The sequence below is a fragment of the Amphibalanus amphitrite genome, unplaced genomic scaffold, assembly GCF_019059575.1.
Source record: "Amphibalanus amphitrite isolate SeventyFive unplaced genomic scaffold, NRLGWU_Aamphi_draft 001608F_arrow, whole genome shotgun sequence".
NCBI classification, from domain to species: Eukaryota; Metazoa; Arthropoda; class Thecostraca; order Balanomorpha; family Balanidae; genus Amphibalanus; species Amphibalanus amphitrite.
In genome coordinates this window covers 37,548-61,565 of record NW_024883101.1, presented here as the reverse complement: position 1 = coordinate 61,565, position 24,018 = coordinate 37,548, and the positions used below count along the sequence as shown (strand labels likewise).

Below are 24,018 nucleotides of genomic sequence, written 5' to 3'. Positions count from 1 at the left end.
AGTTCACCGAGTTGTATAACATGTAGTTCGGGTTTTTTGAGGTCACTGACCTGAGGTCAGTTAGAGGTCATTACGTCGTAATGTTAAGCCTATGGGAAAATACTGAATTCGGAAAATACTGGAGATATCCGCTTCGTTTTATCACTTTTGTGCTTTGAAACCACAGTACTTAACAGCAGGTTACTTGGTGCTTCTTTGTTTGGTGTACTTATCCATGGGTCAGGTCAAATGAGGTCAACTGAGGTCAAATGACGTTTTTGCCAATAACTTGGCACATAATGACGCTAGAGCTTCAAAAATGGTATCATTGTGTTCCTGGTGATCAGCCGAATCGAATGATATGCGATATGATGCAATTTGGTCAACTTTAACTTAATTTATTAATTTAAGTTTACTTAAAATTTAAGAAAAACTTTAAGTACACTTAACCCGCGCCCCAGTGGCGGTCTCAGCCAACTTCGCTCTAGTGAGGGGGGGCATATGTTACCACCCACCTCTAACTCAAAAACTAAGAGGGCTAGAAAGACGCGGTAAAAAGCAGTCGATAGCTCTCAATGCGTACGTTTGAAAGTATTTCAGTCATTTTTCACCTTAGAGCAATATTGGGGTCACCAGAGGTCATCAAAGGTCAGAATTTGCCAATTGTCATTATATTTTTCAGAAAACATGCCGCTATCTCAGGAACTATGGTAGCTAGAATAACGCAGGGAAGAGCAATCGATAGCTTTTGAACTCTTCTTTTGAAAAAGTCATTATCAATATTGACCTCAGGTCAACGGTTTGGCCTCCAGAGGGCAAAAAGTCAAAAAATAGCTGTTTTTACGAAAAGTGTTTTTCGACAATAACTTTCGACTACAAAAAGCCACGACATTTCTATTGCCAGAATCGTGTTCCTCTCGCCGAGACGCGTCGAATGAACTATTATTTGACCTTGAAAGGTCAAGTTGAAAATTTGACCTCAGGTCAAGGTCATGACCTTACCGGAAAAGGTCATGTTGCATATCAGTCGATGCGTCTCAACAAGGCAAACACAATGAGACCATCCCCAGCGTTCTATCTCTTTCCAATCGCGAGTTATTGGCAAACAACTGTTTGTAGCCTCAAGTGACCTCGGATGACCTGTCTAGAGGCTACCAGCAAAAATGACACCTTGGTCATCACGAGTGGACTAAATCATTGTGATTCTGAAATATTTGGACTGTTCCGATGCGTACACACGGATCTAGAGGCATTTTCATTTTTCTCCATTGACTTGTAATGGAAAGGTTTCGCCACTGACCTGACCTTAGGTCACGGATATAAAAAATCCGAGATATACAAATTGTAGGCGCCCATAACAGCATGCAATCCACCAAGTTTGAAACCTTTCTGACAAACACTGCAGGCTGGACATGATTGCAAACTTTTTTTTAGGCTTGGTCAGTTAACTTGACCTGGTGACCTGACCTGACATGACCTGGGGTCAAAAATTTCACACATTGTCCAAAATTGATGTACCAAAAGCTACCACAAGCGGCGCGGCGCTACGCGCCGCGGTTTTTTATTCACACGCAAAAAACGCGACAGGGTGGTAACATATGCCCCCCCACTGGGGCGAAGGTTAAGCAAGCTAAAAAGTATATCATTCGACGCGCCTTGACGTGCTGAGTTCACTGGTGCTTTTCTTTTTGCTCTATCTTAATTAAAGCACGTCTAGTTTAAGTTATAAGCGAAAAACTTTTGACCTGTTTTTAGCGAAATTTTTACATTTATACCCCCCAAAACCCCCCTAAATATTGACCCAGAGCAACCAAATTTGCACAGGGGCGAGAACTCCAGGGGGCCCACCTACCTACCAAATTTGGTGTTTCTAGTTGCCATAGGAGCCAATCGCGAGGGGGGGTCGCATCGACCCCCCCCCTGCCAGGCCGTGTTATGAAAAATGCCCTGCCAGGGCGAGGGTTAAGGAATGAGGAACTAGCATAAATCGAAACCAGGATCACAATGAATTCGAAATTGTTGGGATAGAATATTTTAACTGATAACTTATTGGTAAACAACATCCAAGTGCATACAGTTGTACGTTTGGCGATTAACATGAATTTGCATGATGCTAATCGCGTATCATCTTTTCAGCACGTCTAGCTAACATTGCCCTGCAATATCGGATGTCATATTCATTGAAAGAAACCCTGTCCTTATTTTATTTACTTGGGCGACCTATAAAAAGGTTTTATACCAATAATTGCGAAATGTTCAAAATATTCGCATTAGCTCGAGCACAGTAGTCAGACTTTGACGATCATCTCGAATACACATAGCCGTGCTGACCACCACGCAGTACACATATTTTTACCACATAGCTAGAGTTCGTTTTTTAAGTTCGACCCTCACTGTAATCGTCTCTTTGAACACAACACGAGACTTGCTAACTGATAGCACTGGTTGGCGCACATTGATTTCACAGACGATCAACTTTTATCAAAATTATTTCTACCTGGCTCCTATTTCCCATACTCTCAGCCCGTATTTGCCTATATTTACAGCTCTACAGGTAAAGACGACTTGTCAAGAATTATAACTGAAGTAATCAATACATCGCAAGGCGTTTTACATAACGGTACCTACATCATCGATGTTCAAAACTTATTTGGAAAATATCATTGATACCTAAAATACCTCCGCTGTGCATTGTGCGCTAACCAGTTTTCTCAGTAATTCAGCTAGCAATTATCGTACAATGTTCAAAAATGTTTTTACAATGAGGGTCGAACATTAAAAACGAACTATTTATGAAAAGCCCAACAGTCACCTAATATCACGCATATTTCAGCACTCCGTAAGAATATTGCATTCCGTCAGGCGCGGATACAAGGGGGGGCCATGGGGGCCATGGCCCCCCCCCCTTGGTCGATTTTTTTCAAAAATAAATTAAAAGTTAAAAAGCTGAAAAGGGGGCCTCCTGAAAATCAAGTGGCTATTCATGTTGAGATGTTGCCTGAACAGCTAGATAAGCTCAATCGACGCAGTTTTTTTTGGGGGGGGGGCAACAAGTGGGAAGATGGGGCCTCCAACAGGTGGGATTATGGGGGCCTCCTGGTTTCTAATGGCCCCTCCCTTGGAGATTTCCTGGATCCGCCCCTGCATTCCGTAGTCACGCATTCCGTAAGAATATTGCCATAACACATTCCACATCAACCACATACCTTTTCAGCTGTATGCACAATATCAAAGGCGCCTCGTCGATGAAGAACTTCTTTGTGGCGGGCACCTTCATTCGGCATCGTTCGCATTTGTAGTCAGCGCCATCTAGCCGCTCCTTTTTGAAGTACAAGTGCAGAGCGTCGTCCACCGTTGATACCTGTCCGGATAGACACATATATTACACGTAAGAGAGGGCTGTGAGTGTGGACAATAGTTCGTATCGCAAATACACGTCACAAAACCGTTAGATTATGTACGAATGCATTTATGCATCTGACGTAAGGATCGTGCGCCTGGTTCCTGAGACCCAAAAGTGGACAAATCGTTCACTGCTCCCCATATGGGTCACCCAAATAATAATATTGCCCATATAGGACCTTCCAATTTACTATGTTGCAGCTTCGGTACTCCTGTAAGTAGCAGGGTGAGTTTCAATGATGTTTTGACGCCAAGATCAACAGAAAACGAGTTGGCGGGTGTTTTCATACAGTCATGAGCATTACGCAGTCGCAGCAACAATCGCAGGTGGTTAAAAACCTGTGATAACATGAAACGAATGGGCAACAACGGGTAGTGAAAGAAGGCATTGAACCGTTGAATGAAGTCATTGGCCTGGGCTGGGAGAGGTGGGGCATGGCACTGGATCATAAGCAAATCGTGTCCGAAATATTGCAGTGTTTAAACTTCATCATTAGGTACTTCTTCATTAATAACTTGGTTAATAAGACAAAATTGTATCCGCATGTGATATAATGCCAGAGTTCAAAAAGTCAGGTGCATGGATGCAAGCACATTGCAAGACGGTCAAACTTAACAGTTAACGTGAGAAAGAAGGCACGAATAATTACAAAACATACGATTTCTGTACGAAAGAGCGCACTAGTGTATAAATAAGTCAACCCCAGGTTATAAAGTAGGTTGTATAAGTCATTCTAATAGAGCACAGGCATGTTTATAAGAGCGGTAGCTTCCCCCAGGAATCCATACGACTGACAGAACACATATCGTGCGTCACTGCCAGCCAATAACGCTGCTGAATGGAACAGTGTGAATGGCAAGACACGGGGCTGGCGGAGCGAACAAGCTTGAGTCTCATTCATCGGTACCTAACGCGCGTTGTAGCCCAAGATAGACTCTGTGAATGCGATGGCATGTCGTGTAGCGCCCCTTATTGCCCTAGACTCTAAGACCAAGGGACAAAAACTGGTACGTAGGACTTAACCCTATTCCTGGCGGGGGGGGGGGGGGGCCTCAGGAGCCCCCCCCCCCCCTGAGGTTTTTTGGTTATATCTCCCAAACGCGTTGAGCTAGGAAGCTCAAATTTTCTGACTTTTCCTAAAAGGCTTCTACGCAACATGTCTGAAAATTTTGAGTTGATCTGACCTCAGGTCAGGTCACCAGAGGCGGTTTGGTGACGCTAACTCAGAAAAGTTTGCAATCACGCCAGAGCTAGAGTTTTTGACCGATCAATTTCTTCTCTTCAGGGTTTAGTTAGGGTACCAGTATGTGCAATTTGTATATCTCGGAATTTTGATATCGGTGACCTAAGGTCAGGTCAATTTCGCGACCTCCCCATTATAAGTCAATGGGGGAAAAATCAACTCCCTGTTTTTACCACTAAAACGGGTCGGAATGGCCCCATATACCATACATGACTTCATATACGATCAACCTTCACTACCTTGAGGTCTGTTTTGCTGTTGGGCAGCTGTGAGGTCATGTGATGTCATCAAAGGTCACCAAAGGTTTTTGGCCAATAACTCCGTACAGGAACAAGATACAGACGCGTGGATGGTCTCATTGTGTTCAACTCGTCAAGACGCATCGAATGATATGCATGATGACCTCGAGGTCACGTGACCTGAGGTCAACCTTTGACCTTGACCTTTCGAGGTCAACATATATATCATTCGATGCGGATTGACGAGAGGATCACGATGATGCCCTTAGTTTGTTCCTATCTCGACTAATTCGAAAGTTATTCGAGAAAAACGCTCTCCATATCTAGTGCCGCCATTTTGACTTTTTCGACCCCTGTGACGTCATCTTTGACCTGACCTGAAAATGACCTTAGTAAAAATTGTAGATCTTGGCCGTGCGTATCCGATGCCGTTTACCGCTTGTCGCTATCTTGCTTCGTTCTCGAGATCTCAGGGGGGGGCCGAATCGGCCCCCCCCCCCGCCAGTTTCTTGTCCCGGCGGAGCCCGCCAGGAATAGGGTTAAGAGCTTCAGAGATGCTAAACTTCGCACACGCTCTGAAAGAGTTGGATTAAACCAGGCATTTACAGTGTATGACTGAAGTCAGCATTCTCAATAGATAATGTTCTTAACAAAGCGTGTTTGGTAACGATTGGATGCTACCTAACTGGAACATATAATTGTAAAAACAACGATATAGATATACACATCGCTAACTACTGGTCGAGTCAAGCAGCAGATCCGAACACGGGTAACGCTTCTTTTAACGTTAATATTTCATCCAAAGTCAATCAGCCTGCATCTTTGGCAGACCCAGAACAGTGACATAATTTTGATCATTTAGCATCTTGAAAATCTGACATTACCTATCAGATGAGATCAGGAGCCAGGCAAATGTTCCCCTTTAGTCGTTTATTACGAGCGGGCGAGCGCAGCGAGCGAAGCGAGTCTTTTCAATATAACGGAAAATCTCAGTATGAGCGGCCCGGCCCGGCCCGGCCCGTAACGCTTTTGAGAGGCTTATATCTCAGCAACCGCCGGACCGATTGGCCTGCGGTCTTTTTTGCTGGGTAGCCCCATCTCTTCTACCTACTTTTTATACATCTCAGTGACCGTCGTGGCACGTGCCACATGAAAAGTCAAGGGTGTTCAAGCTGTTTTGCAAAAGTAGTGATTTTGAGAGGCCATATCTCAGCAGCCGCTTGGGCGATTGTCTTGCGGTAATTTTTGTAGGGTAGCTGCATCCTTTCTAACAAAGGTTGGATACTCTTGATCTATGTGAGTGACCCCCACTGCACGTGCAAAATACAAAAAGAAGAGGTGCCAACTTTGTTCCCATTTCAATAACTCGGTAATTACTGGGGCGATTTCGCTGAAACTTGGCATACAGGTAGAGGCACCCACCAGGCAATGCATTCCCATGTGTTGCGGTTAAGGTGCTACTGCACGTGCGCACGTGCAGGGGGCGCTTCCAGATCTCGAGAACGGAAGGCCGATTGCGTTCAAATTTGGTACACGGTTGGGGACCAGTTAGTAGGGTGCCGTGCAAGTCAGTTTGGACCCCGTTTGCACGTGCGCACGTGCAGAATGCCGCTTCCAGATCTCAGGAACGGCTGGGCCGATTGCGTTCAAATTTGGCACATCGCTAGCGACCGGTTAGAAGGGTGCTTTGCACAAGCCCCGTTGGAAGTACCCTCTCGCTCTTCCGCACGTGCAGGGCTCACTATCTCGCTCGCTCGTTCTTCGCCCAAAAGGCGTTTTACTGGTACAATAAACGTGATGAAACGTTTTAGTTACCAAGAGCATAACACTTATTTGGAGCATAGCGCTATTATATTTGCAACTGAAGTTAAACTTGACTAGCTAATTAAGAAGTTATGAATGGGAATAACTGAAACATATTTGTAACTGAAAGCTATTTTGATCCAATCCAAGAACACAAAAACTTCTCGCAAAGTTCAGGTAAGATGCCGTTTTGGTCACACATTGCAAAGGTACCCGGTCTATTTCAGGGTGTTGTTTTGATGTGATTTAGTCGGTTGAACCACTATGGCATAGTTCAACCGAGGTCGTCGTTAATTCGAAATCGGGCGTCTCACTCATACCTTCTTCCCAACACCCTCTGAACATATCCCCCGCTAGTTTTGCGGGGTTCCCCGTTGGTGCATTTAGTTCAAACGCTTTTATAGTTGGCATTTATAAGACTACCGCTCGCGAGCAGTCATTCAGTAGCTTACGCACCGACCGCTACTTTACAGGCAGAATAGCAACGAAAACACGCTAAAATGGCTGAATACGCCAACAAAATGAGTACTTGAAGGGGAGGCTTAGTGTGGATGATATGGGAAGACGGTAGCATCGTGGGCTAGTGGGGCCCTGTGCACAATGCACGGAGAAAGTTCAGGTTTCAGGGGAGGAAGCAGCTTTCACGGATGGTGAGGTCACGGCCGGATCACGGAGATCACGTACGGTAGGATCATTAACAGTTATCTTTTACTAAAACTGAAATGAAATGATCGGGAATAAAATCGCAAGACAATGACAGAATTGTGGACGGCGGAATCAATGGTAACAGGATTACGGATTAGATCAGATTGCAGTATCACGGGCCGCACTGCCGTCGGGAGGAAAAAAGCCGTAAGTCGCATTTTTATCGATTTTTCGTTTTTGATATCGTTGGAAAGCTCTTTTCATGATGCGTTTAATGGTACTGCTCAAACGTGTGTACACTCAAAAATGAAAAAATTATATATAATATAAAAATTCAAAAACGGATTTGTTACATCAGGGACAGCAAAACACGCAGGAAGAAAGCCGTATCCTTAAATTCGGCAGATACGGCATTTTTACAAAATTTCAAACACAGAATGTGGAACTGATAAGTCAGGAAGAAAGCCGTATCTTGTAGATACGGCTTTTATTTGATGGTGGCCTGTGAAATATGAGCCGAATCGTTGGTCCAGGCAGTTTGGAAGAAAGCCGTATCTACTCATTTAGCATGGCTTCGGCATATCCTGGACGGAACATTTAAACATTTACACAAACATGCTACGTGATCGTAGCAATATGTGACCATTTACAGGGGAATTTTAATTGAAATAAAATAGGGAGTGAACTTGAGAAGTTTGAAGCCAACAGAACTTTGCCAGCTCGGTGGTGTCAGCAGGGTGCCGGGCATTCAGTATTTTGATGTGCTAACCAGCCGGGAGCGCCGGTATAATTCGACCGTTCTTTTCCCCAACTTCGTTTAAAATTCCAATAAAAAATACCCGACCTAGCCTCCCCCATGATTAATTTGGACTCCCTGTCCCATCCCCACCCCACAACCAAAATAACATCATGTTAAGTTCGACCCGGTAATCATCATAGACATGCAGCTCGTAGCCGGCACGCTTAGTACGACGACCTACAATCTTTGTCGTAAAACCGTTGAAGATATATTTGAATACCGTGAAAGGTCGATTGCTATTGCCAGCCTTGTCACACTCATTGTGATAATTGTGACCACGCCCATGTATCTTTGGGACGTCATCCCCTGTCACTTCCATTCCTGGTCAATGACTTTACCGTCTTCTTTCCGGCTCCCTCATACCCATGATGCTCAATCATATTGGAAATTTAGGCTACCTTGTAGCACCCACACAAGCCCAACATTGTCATATTCTACGGGCAGCTGCCCAGAGCCTACCAGCACAGCTGTGGCCGGTGGAGGATGCAGCAAGGCGTACTGAATAGCCCTCTGCTCTGTTGCAGTAGGCGCTATAATCAGAGCCCTGTGAATACGAGTGCACATTGGGGGCCTTTTGAGGGTGCGCCCTCTAAAGGGCGTTCCCGCAGACGTGTGGAGCTCTCAGCAGTCTAGCGATCTCCGACAATGAGGCGGCATTTGCTTACACCCTCAGCCGCGGCACAGTGCTGTCGCCCTAGATGTTTCGCACAGGCTTTGTAGATGCAGTTTCTTTACGGGAATTCCTGAAGTTCTTACACCATCCTCTATTTTGGTTCAGGAGCCGGGCGGTTCCGTGCTTGTAGCTGCGCACCACGTGACTTAACAGCGTCCCTTTTCCGGGAACCTTGTGTCCAGCTAATCAGCAGCATTCCCACTCATCGTCTCTTGCCCCCTTGAAGTGCTTTGAGGTCTGCAGATCGTGATCGACGATGGGAAACTACACTATCTCGGTTCTCTCGACAATGTCGCCGTGGCTCCGGCGCAGCGGCAGACCGGCACACTCATCTCTCCGAATATATCGGTGGCTCAGAATTAACTCTGGAGTCCAGTGTAATCGAAAATTGAAGCACCGTACAAAGACAGCATTCGTGATTCCCCTTGTCGGTTGCAGGCACGTAGCCAGGATTTTGCTCAGGGAGGGGCCACAGGTCGCGGCCTAGTGTCGTGCCCCTCCAGAAAAGGAAAGCTCCCCGGATTTGGCCCACCATCTCTTGGAGTGTGGTGCTGCTGTGATTATTTTTTTTATTAAGTTTTATTTTATTTTTCGCCTTTAGAGGGGGGCATGGCCCCTGTGCCCCCCCCCCCTTGGCTACGTCCCTGGTCTGTTGGTTTGTTTTTGTATCGAACGTTCAATTAAATATCCATACTTGAGAGCTGAAGCAGTGGAACGGAACCAGCAGCGGAACTGCTTTAGTACTTTTATGAACCAATATGCTGTCAATACAAATGCACCGATGATACTGCTTTTTGACGACAATATGATTAAACAAAAATGGCGATACGGCTTTATTCCCGATCGGTTAACCAATGTATCAGACATACGGCTTTTTTCATGACAGTATTGCTCAGGTGTCTCGTGCGATGCGGCTTTCTTCCACGATACGGCTTTTTTCGTGAAAGAAAGATTCCGCAAACTCGGGGTTGAATTGGAAGCAAAAAAGTTTTTCGCCTTTTGCTTTTAGGTTAAAATAATTTCCCTTTTATAACCACTTTCATTGGATGTAAAATTTCTTTCCGATCACTGCAGTATGTTTTGTTTCGTTATTGAGCAAAGTTAACGAATTCTATAACAAAAAACGCTTTTTTGCCTCTCCTGAACAATTTTCAATTCGAAAAAGTGCCCCAGATACGGCTTTTTTCCTCCCGACGGCAGCGCAGTAGGTGTCACGAATGACAGTATCACTGACTATAGGATCACAAAAAGCATGATCACGGACCGCTGCATCACGGATAACAGGATCCCGGACGGCAGGGTCACGGATTGAATCAGACTGCAGGATCACAGGCAGCAGCAGCACGAATGGCAGGACCACGGGCAACATGATCACGGAAGGCGGCATCACAGCAGATAGGATCTCGACTGGCACGGCCATGGGTAACATGATCACAGACTAAAAAGATCACGAGAGGCAGGATCACGGACAAGATCCCGAAAGGTAAGGTCACGGACTGGAGACTGCGTGACCAAGGACAGCGGGATCACGAAGTGGTTCTAAATAAAGCAGCGACTCTGGAGGAGCGGCTCTGGGGGGAGTGGCAGTACCGCCAGCGTCTAACCTGTCTGACATCCACCAGCAGGTCCTGGAAGTGCTGGAACGTGCGGGACGCGTGCTGGCACCGCAGACACGTCACTGGAACGACACCAGAGCGAACGTCACAGTATGAACGACACCAGAGTATGTTATCAGCACCAGTCACAGTATGAACGACACCAGAGTATGTTATCAGCACGAACGTCACAGTATGAACGACACCAGAGTATGTTAGCAGCAGGCACGTCACTGGAACGACACCAGAGTATGTTATCAGCACAGACGTCACAGTATCAACGACACCAGAGTATGTTATCAGCAGGCACGTCACTGGAACGACACCAGAGTATGGTATCAGCACCAGTCACAGTATGAACGACATCAGAGTATGTTATCAGCACAGGCGTCACCGGCTGGACAAAAGACATCAGCGCTGACGCCGTGGGCTACACAAGGACATCAGGGCTGACTTCAATGACTGAGCAAAGATATGAAACCTACCTAATGGTTTTCCTCGGATAGGTAGCTTTAAATGGGAGTACCTATTTGGATCAACAATTCGACACAATTAATGATAATGTCCAGTAGCGATGGCCACAGTAAGGTCACCGGAATCACGAAACAAGCCGATAGTCTGGCTAAAATTTAAATAATATTTTTAGTTACCTGACCAGCCCACCGTTTTTTATACTTTTTTTGCTACGGCCTTCAGGACGTGCAAAGGACGCCGAATTTGATGACAAACATAAAGGTAGGAGGTCTAAAAGATTATAATTGCTTTGCAGCGAGGCGTGTTCGAGGGGTAAACTCAGCACGACATGTGTTCATGGATTGAAAAACCATATGCAAAGATCACATTCAACGGTAACGACTTGGATGCCAACATAGCGCACCCACAGCGCGACGAAACATGGCCGTCACCTGGGCACACCTTTCACACTATGTTTGCGCCATTTGACAAGCATGTCAGTTCGTCAGGGGGTACACAAACGTCTCAATCGATCGTTGAGAAAACAGCGTTGGTAAGCGAAGTTATTGCGATCTACTGCTGGTCAATGGGCAATATACTGAGTAGCGCAGAATAATAGTGGTTTGAGCCGACCCATGGATACAAGGCAGCATGTCCTCAGCAAACAAAACGCGCGTATGTGTATGGGGTAGGGGAAGGCGTGGGTTGGGGGGAGGCGATAGGTTCAGGTCGGCGCATTACATGGTCTTTACCATTCGATGGTGTCACTTTGCGAAGGAAAGTTGACAGGACGAGGACTCACTTCGTCATAAATTCGCAACACAATCCGTACATCAAACGGCTCCAATTTGTGATTTGCAACTCATATCAGCAGTTACAACGGCACAATTCGGGAACTTGACGGGAAGTTTTGTCTCTGCGAAGGAGTCAACATGTGGGACCACTCTGCAGTGCTGCGCTCCACACTCCTGGTCGGCTCCATCCTAACGCTCAGTCACCTTCACATCGAGCACCAGGACGTGCCGGCCGTCTGGAGCGTCGTGCGCCTGGTTCCACTGGCCCTCTACGCCCTCTCCATCGCCGCCATCGCCGGCCACCTGGTCTCCGTGTTCCACAGCGCCACGGACGTGCTGTACAGTCTGACGAGCAGCGCCACGGTAGCCCACTCCACCCTGCTGACGGTATACTTCCTCTACAACCGGCGCTGGCTGCACCGACTGCTCCGGGATGTCTCAGATGTGGCGCGGCTCACCTCAGCGCGAGGGAGATCCTCCGACCTCACATCTCTTCAGCGTCGCTCGGTCACACTGATCGTCGTATCGGCCTTCGCGCTGTTCTGCTGGATGGCCGGGTTCTTCATCTCCGAGGAGCTACACCACCCAAACTATCTCGTCGGGTGGTGGGTGCCCGCAGCGCTGCAGCCCGCGCCCTGGTATTTCGTCACGCTCACAGTGCAGTTGGCATTCAGCGTCATGTCGATCACGATGCAACTGGTCTTTGATGTTGTTCTGTTCTGCTTCATTGATGCTCTAACCACGTTCCAGGAAAGACTTGGACGCTACGTAACGGGATTTTCTGATCAGAGACGTGCTTTACACACGCTGTCGACCAATCAGCATTTTCAGAACGAGAACGACATAGAAACGTCTGACCTTTGGTATTCTGAAGATGATGCCGATCACGCTGGTAAGAACACCAAGAGCGACGGTACGGTTGCAGTAAGCCACTCAACACGCCGTGTCAACCCTCGAGAAGCGAAGGTTTCTCCGATCGCTGCCATCGACCCTGCAGTACTTCGTCCAGGTGCGTACCCTCGATCTTCAGACCTGAACACTGACACAAACCAAGAAACTCTCGACTGGCTGACGGAGACCTACGCATCCATCCGCCAGCTGTCCTCAGACGCCAACGCCTTCTTCTCCATACCGATCCTAAGTCTCCACGCATGTGTCACCGTCACCCTCCTCCTAGGCAGCTACGTCAGCCTGCTGATGTACCACCTGAGTGCCAGCATCAGCGCCCAGGTGTACGGCTTCGGCATATTCACGATGGCCGTGGTGCTGCGCCTGCTGCTGCTCAGCTCTGCCGGTAGCCGGCTGATCCAGCAGGGCCGGCAGCTTCACGAGCAGCTGGCAGCCGCCCGCTGGCCTGCTGACCGTGCCTCCAGCTGCGAGAGGCTGCTGCTGCAGCTGCTGCTACTGGAGAGAGCTCGCTCGCCAATCGCCTTCGAGGGCTAGTGGGGTCTGCTCACCGTGCAGAAGGGCACCATGCTCGCCCTCTTCAGCTTCGTTCTCACCTACTTTGTCATCATGGTGCAGATGGAAGTCGTCTAGAAAAGGATCAATCTTACAATTAGTAGGTTACCCTTCGCTTAGAACCATATTACTGATGGGAAAGACGTTTCGCCTCCCATCTGATTTTCTGCTCTGTACGAAAAACAGCTTGAGCTGGCGACGTAAAATTTGGTGACTTTTCCTGAGCATTCATTGGGAGCATTGTTAGTTTCTTTATAGTTTGTATTCTGCATAGAGGCGTCTCCACGGCCAGTTTCTCAGTGGTCTTTTTCGCCAAACATCGGCGGCTCTATATTATACTTAACGTACTCGACGTAAATCCTTCAAAATTGGCCTAAATAAACCCATCTGCCAGACTCATGGCAGCTGTCAGCTGCTGGGCGGCACGTTGGGTGGCGCCCAACAGCCAGAGCCTCGCCGCCGCTGCCGCACTGCCGCCTCTCTCCGTCACCGGCTTCTGCTTCTGTATCCTAAAGGTGCCGGGCCTGCCGTTAGCACGTGGTTGCCTCAGATCGCTGGCCCCCCTGACATATGGCAGCCACCAGACTCTCGCGAGTATGCGTCGCCAGCGGGGCCACTTTCACTTGGGGCCGCCTCGCTCGCAGCAGATTGTCCTCAGTCCTCGAATACATCATTTGAAGATAGGAGCATATCTTTTAATTAGGGTGAGACAAACATCTTTGGCGCAAATATATGTTTTTCTTCTTGAAGATGATGTTTTGGACGAAATCGGGTGTGATATGGTGAAATTATTTGCAGGCTTGCAGGTTATTGGTCTTTAGATAGGGCTAAGGTCTCAGCGCTCAGTGGGTTAAGTACTTTGACTGACATAAATCTCGCCCTCACTCGAGTGGGACGGTCATGCTCGCGTGTTTCAGCTGTCACGCGACTTGTCAGACTCAGAGTGAGTCTCAGCCTGTTGGACTCGCTCCGACTGACAGTTTGGTCCCTCTGACAGCTGACAGCTGGCAGCTGTCAGTTGTTGGGTTGGGTGCCGCGCCATTAGGTGGGCAGTGGTCGATCGCTGATTCAGCAGCCAATCAAGGCACGCCGGCTGTTGCCTGAATATACGCTTTTTAGCCGCAACCGAGCACCAACAATTCCCTGACACCCCTAGTGTGTATATCACCTGCGCTCTTGTTTACCAATGAGGACATATTGGCGCGCCGACCGGCATGGTCATGTTGCAGCCATGACAAAAATAAAAATAAAAACGAAACAGGAGAATAGCGAGACACGACTGACTAGATGCGAGGACTAGAAGGAACCAGCAAGAACTAGGTCTGGATGAAGTACGGCACGGCATGTTAGTATGACGAGTTCATCGAAGGAAACCGATGAACTGGGTAAATTATAAGACGTTTTCAGATAAGAACCACGGTGACACACCACTCAGAAGGTGGCGGATAGTGGTGCCGGCAGCGATTCGACCGTCCCCCGGCCTGCGCTCACGTACCCTGTGTCTTCAGGTAGCCGCCAAACAGGTGGTTGAGCGGCGTCGTCTCCTTGCTAAGGTTGTCGAGCTTAGTTGCGCGCAGCGCCGCCAGGTGGCAGCGTTGCATGCTGTCCAGCAGGTGGCGCACAAACTCGTGGGCATCCTCCTGACGGCCGTGGATGAAGTGCTTGCAGATCACTGCAACGGCACACACACGGTCAACGTCAGTCGCTTTACAGCAGGTCAAGACAGGCAAACAAGAAAAGAAATGAGTGTGCATTCAGCATGCCCTATGGCCCACACCAAGGCAGACGAACAAGTGATGATATAATGAGCCAGCATTTGAGAATAAGTGATGAATCAACAACAGTTTCATGCCTGGAAATATGGAAAACTTGAAATAATTCATTGATTGTTACGATTCACATAAAACAATGTTAAAAGATGATCACGGAACAATCGACTGCTTACAGTCACATGCACTTCAGTTTAGAATAGATTATTCGCGTTTTTAGTGTGTAGTTGAGAATAGGTTCCGCGATTCCGCCGCTTATTAGCAGTTACGTACGTTTCAGTTTTGAGTAGACGAGTATGGGTTTGACGACTCCTCCCATTAGGCACTGTTTTGAGTAGATGAGTATGGGTTTGACGACTCCTCCCATTAGGCACTGTTACGTACGTTTCAGTTTGGAGTAGATGAGTATGGGTTTGACGACGCCTCCCATTAGGCACTGTTACGTACGTTTCAGTTTGGAGTAGATGAGTATGGGTTTGACGACTCCTCCCACTAGGCACTGTTACGTACGTTTCAGTTTGGAGTAGATGAGTATGGGTTTGACGACGCCTCCCTGTCTCTGGTGTGTGGAGCGGAGGGTCCGCGCCATCGAGCACACTGTACACTGGTCGGCGCCCGAACAGCGGGCGGCGTGCCTTCCGTCCTCCAGCAGCCAGCGGACCAGGCCGGGGGCGTGAAACAGAGCCTGTGAGGGAAGAAAGGGGGTCATTACCAGCAGCCAGCGCATCAGACCGGGGGCGTGGAACAGAGCCTGTGAGGGGAAGAGAGGGGGTCATAACCAGCAGCGGACCAGGCCGGGGGCGTGGAACAGACAGCATGGGGGAAAAGAAAGAGGTAATAATAGGAGGTTAGTGGGATCAGAGGTACTAGACAGCGCACCAGGCCGGGGGCGTGGAACAGAGCCTGTGAGGGAAGAAAGGGGGTCATTACCAGCACCCAGCAGCCAGCGCACCAGACCGGGCGCGTGGAACAGAGCCTGTGAGGGAAGATAGGGGGTCATTACCAGCAGCGGACCAGGCCGGGCGCGTGGAACAGAGCATGGGGGAAAAGAAAGAGGTAATAATGGGAGGTTAGTGGGATAAGAGGTACTAGACAGCGCACCAGACCAGGAGCGTGGAACAGAGCCTGGGGGAAAAGAGGGGGTCATTACCAGCAGCGGACCAGTCCGGGCGCGTGGAACAGAGCCTGGGGGAAGAGAGGGGGTCATTACCAGCAGCGGACCAGACTGGGCACGTGGAACAGAGCCTGGGGGAAGAGAGGGGGTCATATGAGGTGTGACCAGGAGACAACGCACCATACCGGGCGCGTGGAACAGAGCCTGGGGGGTAAGATAGGGGATCATTACCAGCAGCCAGCGCACCAGACCAGGGGCGTGGAACAGTGCCTGGGGGGGGAGAGGGGGTCATTACCAGCAGCGGACCAGACCAGGGCGCGTGAAACAGCGTGTGTGGGAGGGGGCAGCTACTAGTCACTAGAGACATAAATTACAGTGCCTGAATCGAAGAGAGGGGAAAGGGTCGCAAAAGGTATGACCAGGAATAGCCTGAGGAGATGAGTCTCGTCCGGGGGAAGGGGTGTCAAGACGTGTGAAGCAACGTTCGATGGAGTAGTATGGGTCATATGAGGTACAGAATAAAGTCTGACGAGGGCAGGAGGGGGGTCATATAAAGTGTGGAGCAAAGCCAGCTGTATATGGTAAAGTACGATTACACAACCGCGATAGCCTGCATGTAGCCCTGACAGCACATCATGATTGCCCATAACACCGTTTCCACACACAACAATTTCGTAGAACCAAACGTTTGTCTGCTGGTTTGGCATTTCCCAGATAGCAGCTCGTATCCCACCCCAGTCCCCTGACCACTCAACTCTCCATTGAATCTCCCTTCAGTGCCCCAGCGCGTCTGGCGCCCCCGCCACTGACCTGGAGACTCGAGTTGAGGTAGCACGTGTTGCCCATGTTGACCATGCCGGCGCCGGTGGGGTAGCTGCTGTTGCCCCAGCCCAGCTTCAGGTCAGACTTTTTACTGAGGACCACCGGCGGTTGGGGGCGGCTGGAGCCGACGGGAGTGGCCGAGCCTGGGAAGAGACAGACAGAACGACGTCAGAGACAGAGACCAGGCGACATAACCGGGTCATAGACAGAGACAGGGCAGCTGATCCCGGGACGGGGACAGATATTGGGGAACCGATCCCGAATCAGGGCAGTCGTAGGGCGACAAAACCAGGTCAGACTGAAACAGGTGCGGGGTGACGGAACCCCAGGCCAGACGAGAACAGGGTGACAGAGCCATGTTAGAGTCAGCTACAGGGTGGCATACGTGGCCAGGACAGAGACAGAACGGCAGCCCTCAGTTAAACTGAACAGCACCCCTGGATCAGAGCAAGGCTGGTAACGCAACTGAACGGCCTCTGGTCAGGTCGGTATTTTGAGCATTACGCTCGTCAGACGTCAGGCATACGGTGTACCATGAGATGAGATCAGTCACAATACCCGAAGCACATCTCCTACCGGATCTTCGACATCTGTGGCCGTGTCTGTCCTCTGCCCCCCTCCTCCCCCCCCACACACACACAAACAGTTATTACCGTTTGCCACTCCGTTGGCGGCACCGTTGGCCGCTCCGTTTGCCGCTCCGTTGGCGCCCTGCGCCGCGTAGTCTCGCTCCCCGAGCACGATGTATTTGTTCTGCAGCGTCTGCAACATGTGGCTGTGCTGCTTCTCGGCCGGCTCGAACTCAACACGGGTGAGCAGCGCGCGCTTCGCAGACGCCTGGAACAGACGGGGCAGTGAGCCAAGTTTGCTTGGGTTGGTCAATTACTGACGTAGAATAAACGGCACAAAGTTAAAACCTTCAGCAGTCACTGATTACGAATATGGATACTGCTGCTAACTCTGCTACTGGTGCTACCTGCTAGCACAGCTACTGCTACTGCTACCACTACTGACCTGCAGTTTGGACTGCAGTATGGCCGCCTGCTGCCCTCCATTGCTGCTGTGCTTGGACAGAGAGCTCTGCAGGTAGGCACCTATCGGATCGGCCACCATGATTCTGGAAACAGTAACGGACAAGCGATGATGTAAAATGAGCATTTTCACCAGTAGGGGAAGGAGGGTGAATTGCGCCACCTTAAGGAAAAACGCTAATTGCAAGAAAACCGCTGGAGATATAAGTATGCACTGGTAACCATTTCAAACAGGAGCTCATTGGCTACGATTTAAGAGCCTCCCGATCAATTAAGAATGTTTCGTTTGCTTCTGACAGCTGCTTTTTCAGAAACATGCAAAAGGGCGCATTTGCCAACAACTGCTGCAAATTGCGCCAGGGGGATGGCGCAATTAGAATCCAATTGCGCCCTATACTTTAACATGGCTAAGTGAATGAGACGGAATGCATACACCCCGGCAGTCTAATGTCATTGCGGCTTACTTAAACATTTATAATGTTATTCAGGCTGGATGAATAATAAATGTAGATATAAATCGCGATGTTTTTTGCCCAGGTAGATAACTTTACATGTGTCCGTACGCTTGTAAAAGTGCAACGAAAACGTTTACTGTAACCGACTAGATATATGTGAACGTATGCGCCTATACAGTTAACCTTTCAATCGGTTCTTTCAAAATTAATAATTTTTATCGTTTTGACAACTTAATGACATCAGTTTTTACTTTTTTATCATAGCTGTCACTTCTCACGCCTGAGTCCATGTTGAAAATGTCGTATTTTGTCAATTACACCACAAGTCGTGGCCTAAATGGCAGCTGCATTATAAGTTTGACGAGAGAAATAATTTGCGGACTAACGACAGCGGGCTGCTCCCTTGCCTGACATTAAACTCCTTCTTTATAGCAATCAGTTAAAGGAAATAGTTCACTTTTATCATGGGTTTTGAACTGGAATAGCAGTTCCGTAGCTTGGGCTGAGACGAGCATAAACATGGTGTGTCAAAAGTGGAAATAGCCGGTGCGCCGTCTGGCAACCCGGCAGCCCGCCGCCATAGGGAAATTCATGCTTTTTGTCGCTTTTTCGCTCCTTATGAGTCACTTGATCTAATTAGAGCTTAACTAGGAACGAGGCGGGTCACTTGGACGTATTCGGGAGCCGAATACGGTGTTTTAGAGCCAATACATGGGAAACCCTACCCGCCCAATGCGAGTTTTTAAGAGTCTGCATGCCCAAATTAACGTTGAGCGCGGCCGTTTTCGGTCGGTTTTCCGCGACCTTGTGGCGAAATCGCCTTATTTATTCAACCAGGATGGGCTAATTCGCTTAACTAGGAATGAGGCGTTGAAGAGAATTATTCAAGGAATAGAGCTGTGCAAAAATATTTTTTGTATTGTTAAAACTGTATCCGCCCTCGAACGATAATTATTGTTGACCCATCAGAAACACATCGCCTGGAATGCGTTTGGAATTGGCTGGATCTAATATTAGCGAGTATCTGCTAATGCAGTTTCTTGGCTTACACAGTACGCACACAAGCATACATACTTCCTGCCCTTAGTTATTCCTCACTTGAATGAAAATTTTGCTATAATAACTATTCCAAGCAGTTAACAGGTTTTAGTGCAGTGCCAAGTAGGAACCGTTCAGCGCCGCCAGTCTCCCAGGCGGCGCGTAGGCCGCCGCGCCGGCCGCCGCGCCGCCGCTCTGGCAGGGTGTTTGACTTCATATCTCTGTTGCTAGAAAAGTTGTGGACCGATTTACTTGATTCTTGCATGAAAAGATTCGCCATTCAATTCTTAGCTGATAACGAAAATTTGACGTCAATTGCACGATCCGCTGCCCATATTGTGGTACTGCCATCTATTGACAAGGCTGGCGAACTAAGGCCGGGCGGCTATTTCCACTTTTGACACACCATGATCAGGAGCTTTTACAGCCCAACGATCACCCTAGGCAAAGATATTCCATTTCTCGTCCCGAAAAAGATGTCTTGCGTTGAGGATGTGTGCCTTGCATATATTTCCATCCAGTATGAAAAGAGCATGGGTCCCGAAAATTCTTCAGAAACTAGAGAAATTATCTACGAGAACTCTAGAGAAATTCTCGTACTGATCAATTAGGACATTCAGGGGAACATTATCAGATCGAGCAGATCGCCCAAATGCCGGTGGCTGCGATAATTTCTCTGTTTCTGAAGAATTTTCGGGACCCATGCTCTTTTCATACTGGATCGCGTGTGCCTTACAGAAACTGAAAAGTTCTTCCTATATCAAAATATAGAAAAGAATATTTTGTTATAAAAAGGTTTTATTTTCTTTGCTGATTATTTTGAACATAAAAAATCATAAATCCGTTGCAAAAAAAAAAAAAATTTCGTGAAAGTGAACTATTTCCTTTAATGATGCATTCATACTGTCGTGATACAATGGCTACACCATTATTCTATTTGCGCCCCCCTGGCGCAATTGCCATGGGCGCAATTAAAATTGAGGCACTTTTTAATAAAAGCATAGAAGTTATCATAAAGATGTTGCAGGAAGTTTACGGTTTCAGTGATATACAATGAAAAAGGGGTTTTTCTTTCTAAATATCACTCTGAAAATCACACAAATATTGTAAATTTTTATAGCCAACGGTTCAAAATACTGCAAAAAAGTTAAGAAAACGCCATAACATCTTTGATGGCGTAATGAGCCTTGCTGATTGGCTTCGTCGGAGTGTTTGGGCCATAAAATGAACAATCCAGTGGTGAAAATAATGTTTTCGAACACAAAACTCTAAACCTGCCATTGAATCCGTGGGAATGTTGGTGGGCGCAATTGGTTAGGAGGGCGCAATACACCCACTTTCCCCTACCTATTCAGCAGTATCCCCATCCCTGACTGGAACACATCCACACACTACGCCGGACACCCGTGAGACCCTCATGCGCCGAAATTCGGCGCAAGCGATTTTGCGCTGAAATTTCTGCATGATTTGCGCTGAAAGTTGGGTGTCTATTTGAGCCAAAATTAAGCCACTTTTACATAAAGCTTGTGTGCACATCTACCAGCCAAGCCTATATCAACCAGGCACAGAGCATTCCGGGTTCAAACGTTTGAATTAGTTGATGTTTCTATGGAAATTCAATTCCACAATACGCGTAATGCGTACCGTAGCGTCGTGCCGTGAAACAATGCCCAGACGGAAGTTTCAGGGCCACAAAAATTTGCGGAGTTATGTGTTCGAGACTGGAGGGCACCAACAAGGGTCAGGCAGCGGAGCAGCACGTGTTCCGACAAATCACCCTCTTCTTGGCACACGGCGCAGAGAGCCACAGGGCACCGCTTGTTCGGCCACTGCTGGCATGCCGCGGAGAGGAGACGGCCGATTCAGTGCACGAGCGCCGAGCGGTCCCAGTGGCCCGCCCTCATCTGGTGCACCGAAACGGCGTCCTCTCGGTCCTCTCCGGGGATAGGGAGCGGCGGCGTGCTCCCGAGGAGTGGCTTGAATAGTGACTCGGACAAGTTGTTACGCCATTGACGCGTGGCCGCACAATGAACTCCCCAGGGCCCTGTTTCACCGGTGATAGCAGCACGCTGCTTAAATATATTTCTTAATATAATGTATTTAAAAGAAGTTTGGTTTAAGGAAAATTTGGACATAAGCTTCGAACATTTAGTTGATGACCGATGACATCAAACAATATTGCTGCAATTGTGTGCCAGAATTCATATTATCAGCTCGTCATCATATTACGTCAGCTCGCGCAATTTGAATTTCATAATCACCGGTGAAACAGGGCCCAGGTCAGAGAGCTGGCGTCCGATGGCAGGGCAGTCGCTTGTCTCACCAGGTCGTCAGCGGCAGCGCTCTTAATCCCATCGATCCCACAGTGAGCAGGAGCCTGGAACTCACTGCAAGATTACTTCACAACGCTCGGCCATGTTCAACAAGGTCTTCCATGCCTATCTCTGCACCGAGGGTGAAGGCATCACCTGTAGGGCGGAAGCTCCTCCGCTGAATTGACTCAGAACAGTTTGCGAGTCAGAGCACGCAACGACCGAGGTGAGGGACATCTCATTCCAAACCGTCTCCAGAGCCACCCACAGGGTGAAACTGCTCCTAGATTGACTGGCTTGTCAAAATTCAGTGACTTCCATGCGGCGAAAAATTATGCAGCCGCCCTGCGCTGACAAATTCAGTGGCCGCCATGTGCTGAATTTGGTGCATGCAAAGTTGTGCCAGACGCGAGGTGAAATTTTTGCCGCAATAAGTACCGCCATGCCGGAAATATTCGGCATAGCATGTGCTTTTCCAGTCTGGTCCCCATCCATGGTTTGACTGAGAAAGGGTGGCTGATGTCACCCAGGTTATGAAGCATACAGCTAACAACACAGATCCAAACAATCCACATTTAAATTTGGTGCAGATGATCCGATAACAAGTGCCACTCTGACTCATTGATTTTGCATTTCCATGATAAGCAATCAGTGACATTAATATCTAAAGATGAAATAGTGGTCTTATGCCACAATGATATCAATTATTTAAATGTTTAAAGCCAGCATCAGAACAATGTGTTAACTTGATCTAGAACTGACGATGAAGCACACATTGACATTGTCGATTCACGGGCCCTTCACCTTGCTTTGAAGCAAGAACAAGATCAATTGCAGCTGTAATTAAACTACCTTTTTGTAGAACCACCATATAAATTGCATGCGTAGCAAGTAGTAACAACTAGAGTGACCAAAGTGTATTAATCCCCGTCGATATTGATTTTGAACTATCACATGTTATTTATCATGAACGTCTATAAATTTCTTTTCGCAAGCTTAGTCAAGGACAAGGAATTGATATTTCAGATATCAAGCATAATAGAAGTTTGATTGACGTCAGAGATATAAATAACGTTGATAATGAATTATGAAAGAAATGATTTCTCATGACCAAGATTCTTAATTAATCCTAATTCTGATGGCGTGAACAACCTTTTCGAATAAATGCGTAGAAATTAAGCCTAAGCTACACTACTTTTTTACAAAAACGTCATAATTATCTTACCTTTCTTTCGTTTAAATCTTGCATTGTCGCAATGCGTGAAAATTTTCGACATATCCTGCGCATATAAACATGCCATTTGCAATGGAATTGTGAAGCTGACATCAGTTTGGTATTCGTAAACCTGAATCTGGCAGCATTTTATTGTGCTTTGATGCCTCACTTACTTCATCCCTTTTGGTTTTTGGGGAACACGTCCATGCCCATGGTGATCTGGAAGACTAAGAGCCCATTCCGATTCCGAGCCGACAGGGAGGTGGTTGAGTGCCGAGGCCCATATATGTTCCTTAGCCCGCGCATGACTGGGGTATTTTCCATAACGCGAGTGACTGGGGGGGGGGCTCTCCAGAGCCCCCCTCCTATCTCCGAAACTAATGGACCGATCGTCAAAATTCAAACGGCGTCTGATAGCCCTGGAAACACTGTCGAGCGAAACCTATTTTCATTGACCTCGAGGTCACCGATGACGTCACAGGTCAGGTCAAAGTAAAAATTATCAACATTTTTGTTAGTTCACAATTTAGGCTCTGACCGCCGGACCCAGTAAACATGCCGACGTCGGCCCGACGTCGGCCCGACGTCGGCCGACGTCGGGCTGACGTCGGCAACTCGGTATCGGCATGCCGACGTCGGCCCGACGTCGGTCCAACCTCGGCACGACGTCGGCTGGATGTCGGATATGCCCGCATGTACCGACGTCCAGCCGAGGTCCAGCCGACGTCGGGCCGACGTCGGACCGAGATCAATTGCTGAGGTCCAGCCGACGTCGGGCCGACGTCGGGGCGACGTCGGACCGACATCGGCCGCTGTTTTGACCGTTAAAATAATATAAAATGCATGTTTCATGTTTCATAAAGAGCTTCTGTATTCAAAATATCCTCAGGAAACTCAAATCTTCCTCCACGTCGCAACCCCCTGATCCGGACGGGACGGGAAACTTTATCCCATTTGGGATTGCCCGTAAGCTGAGCTCGCCCGTAGCCGAGTGCGGTGAGTGCTTGGGGGCTGCTCGGCCTATCCTTTGGTCAGGCTCAGCCCCGGCAACTCACCAGGGCCGGGCCCAGTTCATATAGAAAGGCCAGTCGGCAAGTGTCACTTTGCCAAAGTGCCGCTTATCAAAGGGACACTTTGGGAAACGTTGGTGCAGGTGTGTAAGAGTGGCTATATG

The 24,018-nt window shown here is 48.2% G+C and overlaps 1 protein-coding gene across 3 annotated transcripts in view; it reads right to left on the bottom strand.

The window, feature by feature from the left end:
• The window catches only part of LOC122374127 (ubiquitin carboxyl-terminal hydrolase 36-like), a 79,579-nt gene extending 56,703 nt beyond the window's left edge, over nt 1-22,876 (bottom strand). Inside the window, exons 1-8 of one of the 3 annotated variants that reach the window (XM_043352703.1) lie at nt 22,854-22,876; nt 17,807-17,909; nt 17,446-17,629; nt 16,781-16,935; nt 15,367-15,541; nt 14,583-14,759; nt 10,389-10,462; nt 3,186-3,340 (exon numbers count right to left, since the gene is read on the bottom strand). In XM_043352703.1, the coding sequence (XP_043208638.1) occupies nt 3,186-3,340; nt 10,389-10,462; nt 14,583-14,759; nt 15,367-15,541; nt 16,781-16,935; nt 17,446-17,629; nt 17,807-17,905 (1,019 nt within the window). In that variant the 5' untranslated portion in view covers nt 17,906-17,909; nt 22,854-22,876. Of the gene's footprint in view, nt 1-3,185; nt 3,341-10,388; nt 10,463-14,582; nt 14,760-15,366; nt 15,542-16,780; nt 16,936-17,445; nt 17,630-17,806; nt 17,910-22,379; nt 22,428-22,480; nt 22,637-22,853 lie in introns of those variants that run through there. The other 2 variants (XM_043352700.1, XM_043352702.1) reach the window with 2 other exon arrangements.
• Nucleotides 22,877-24,018: the final 1,142 nt, after the last annotated feature.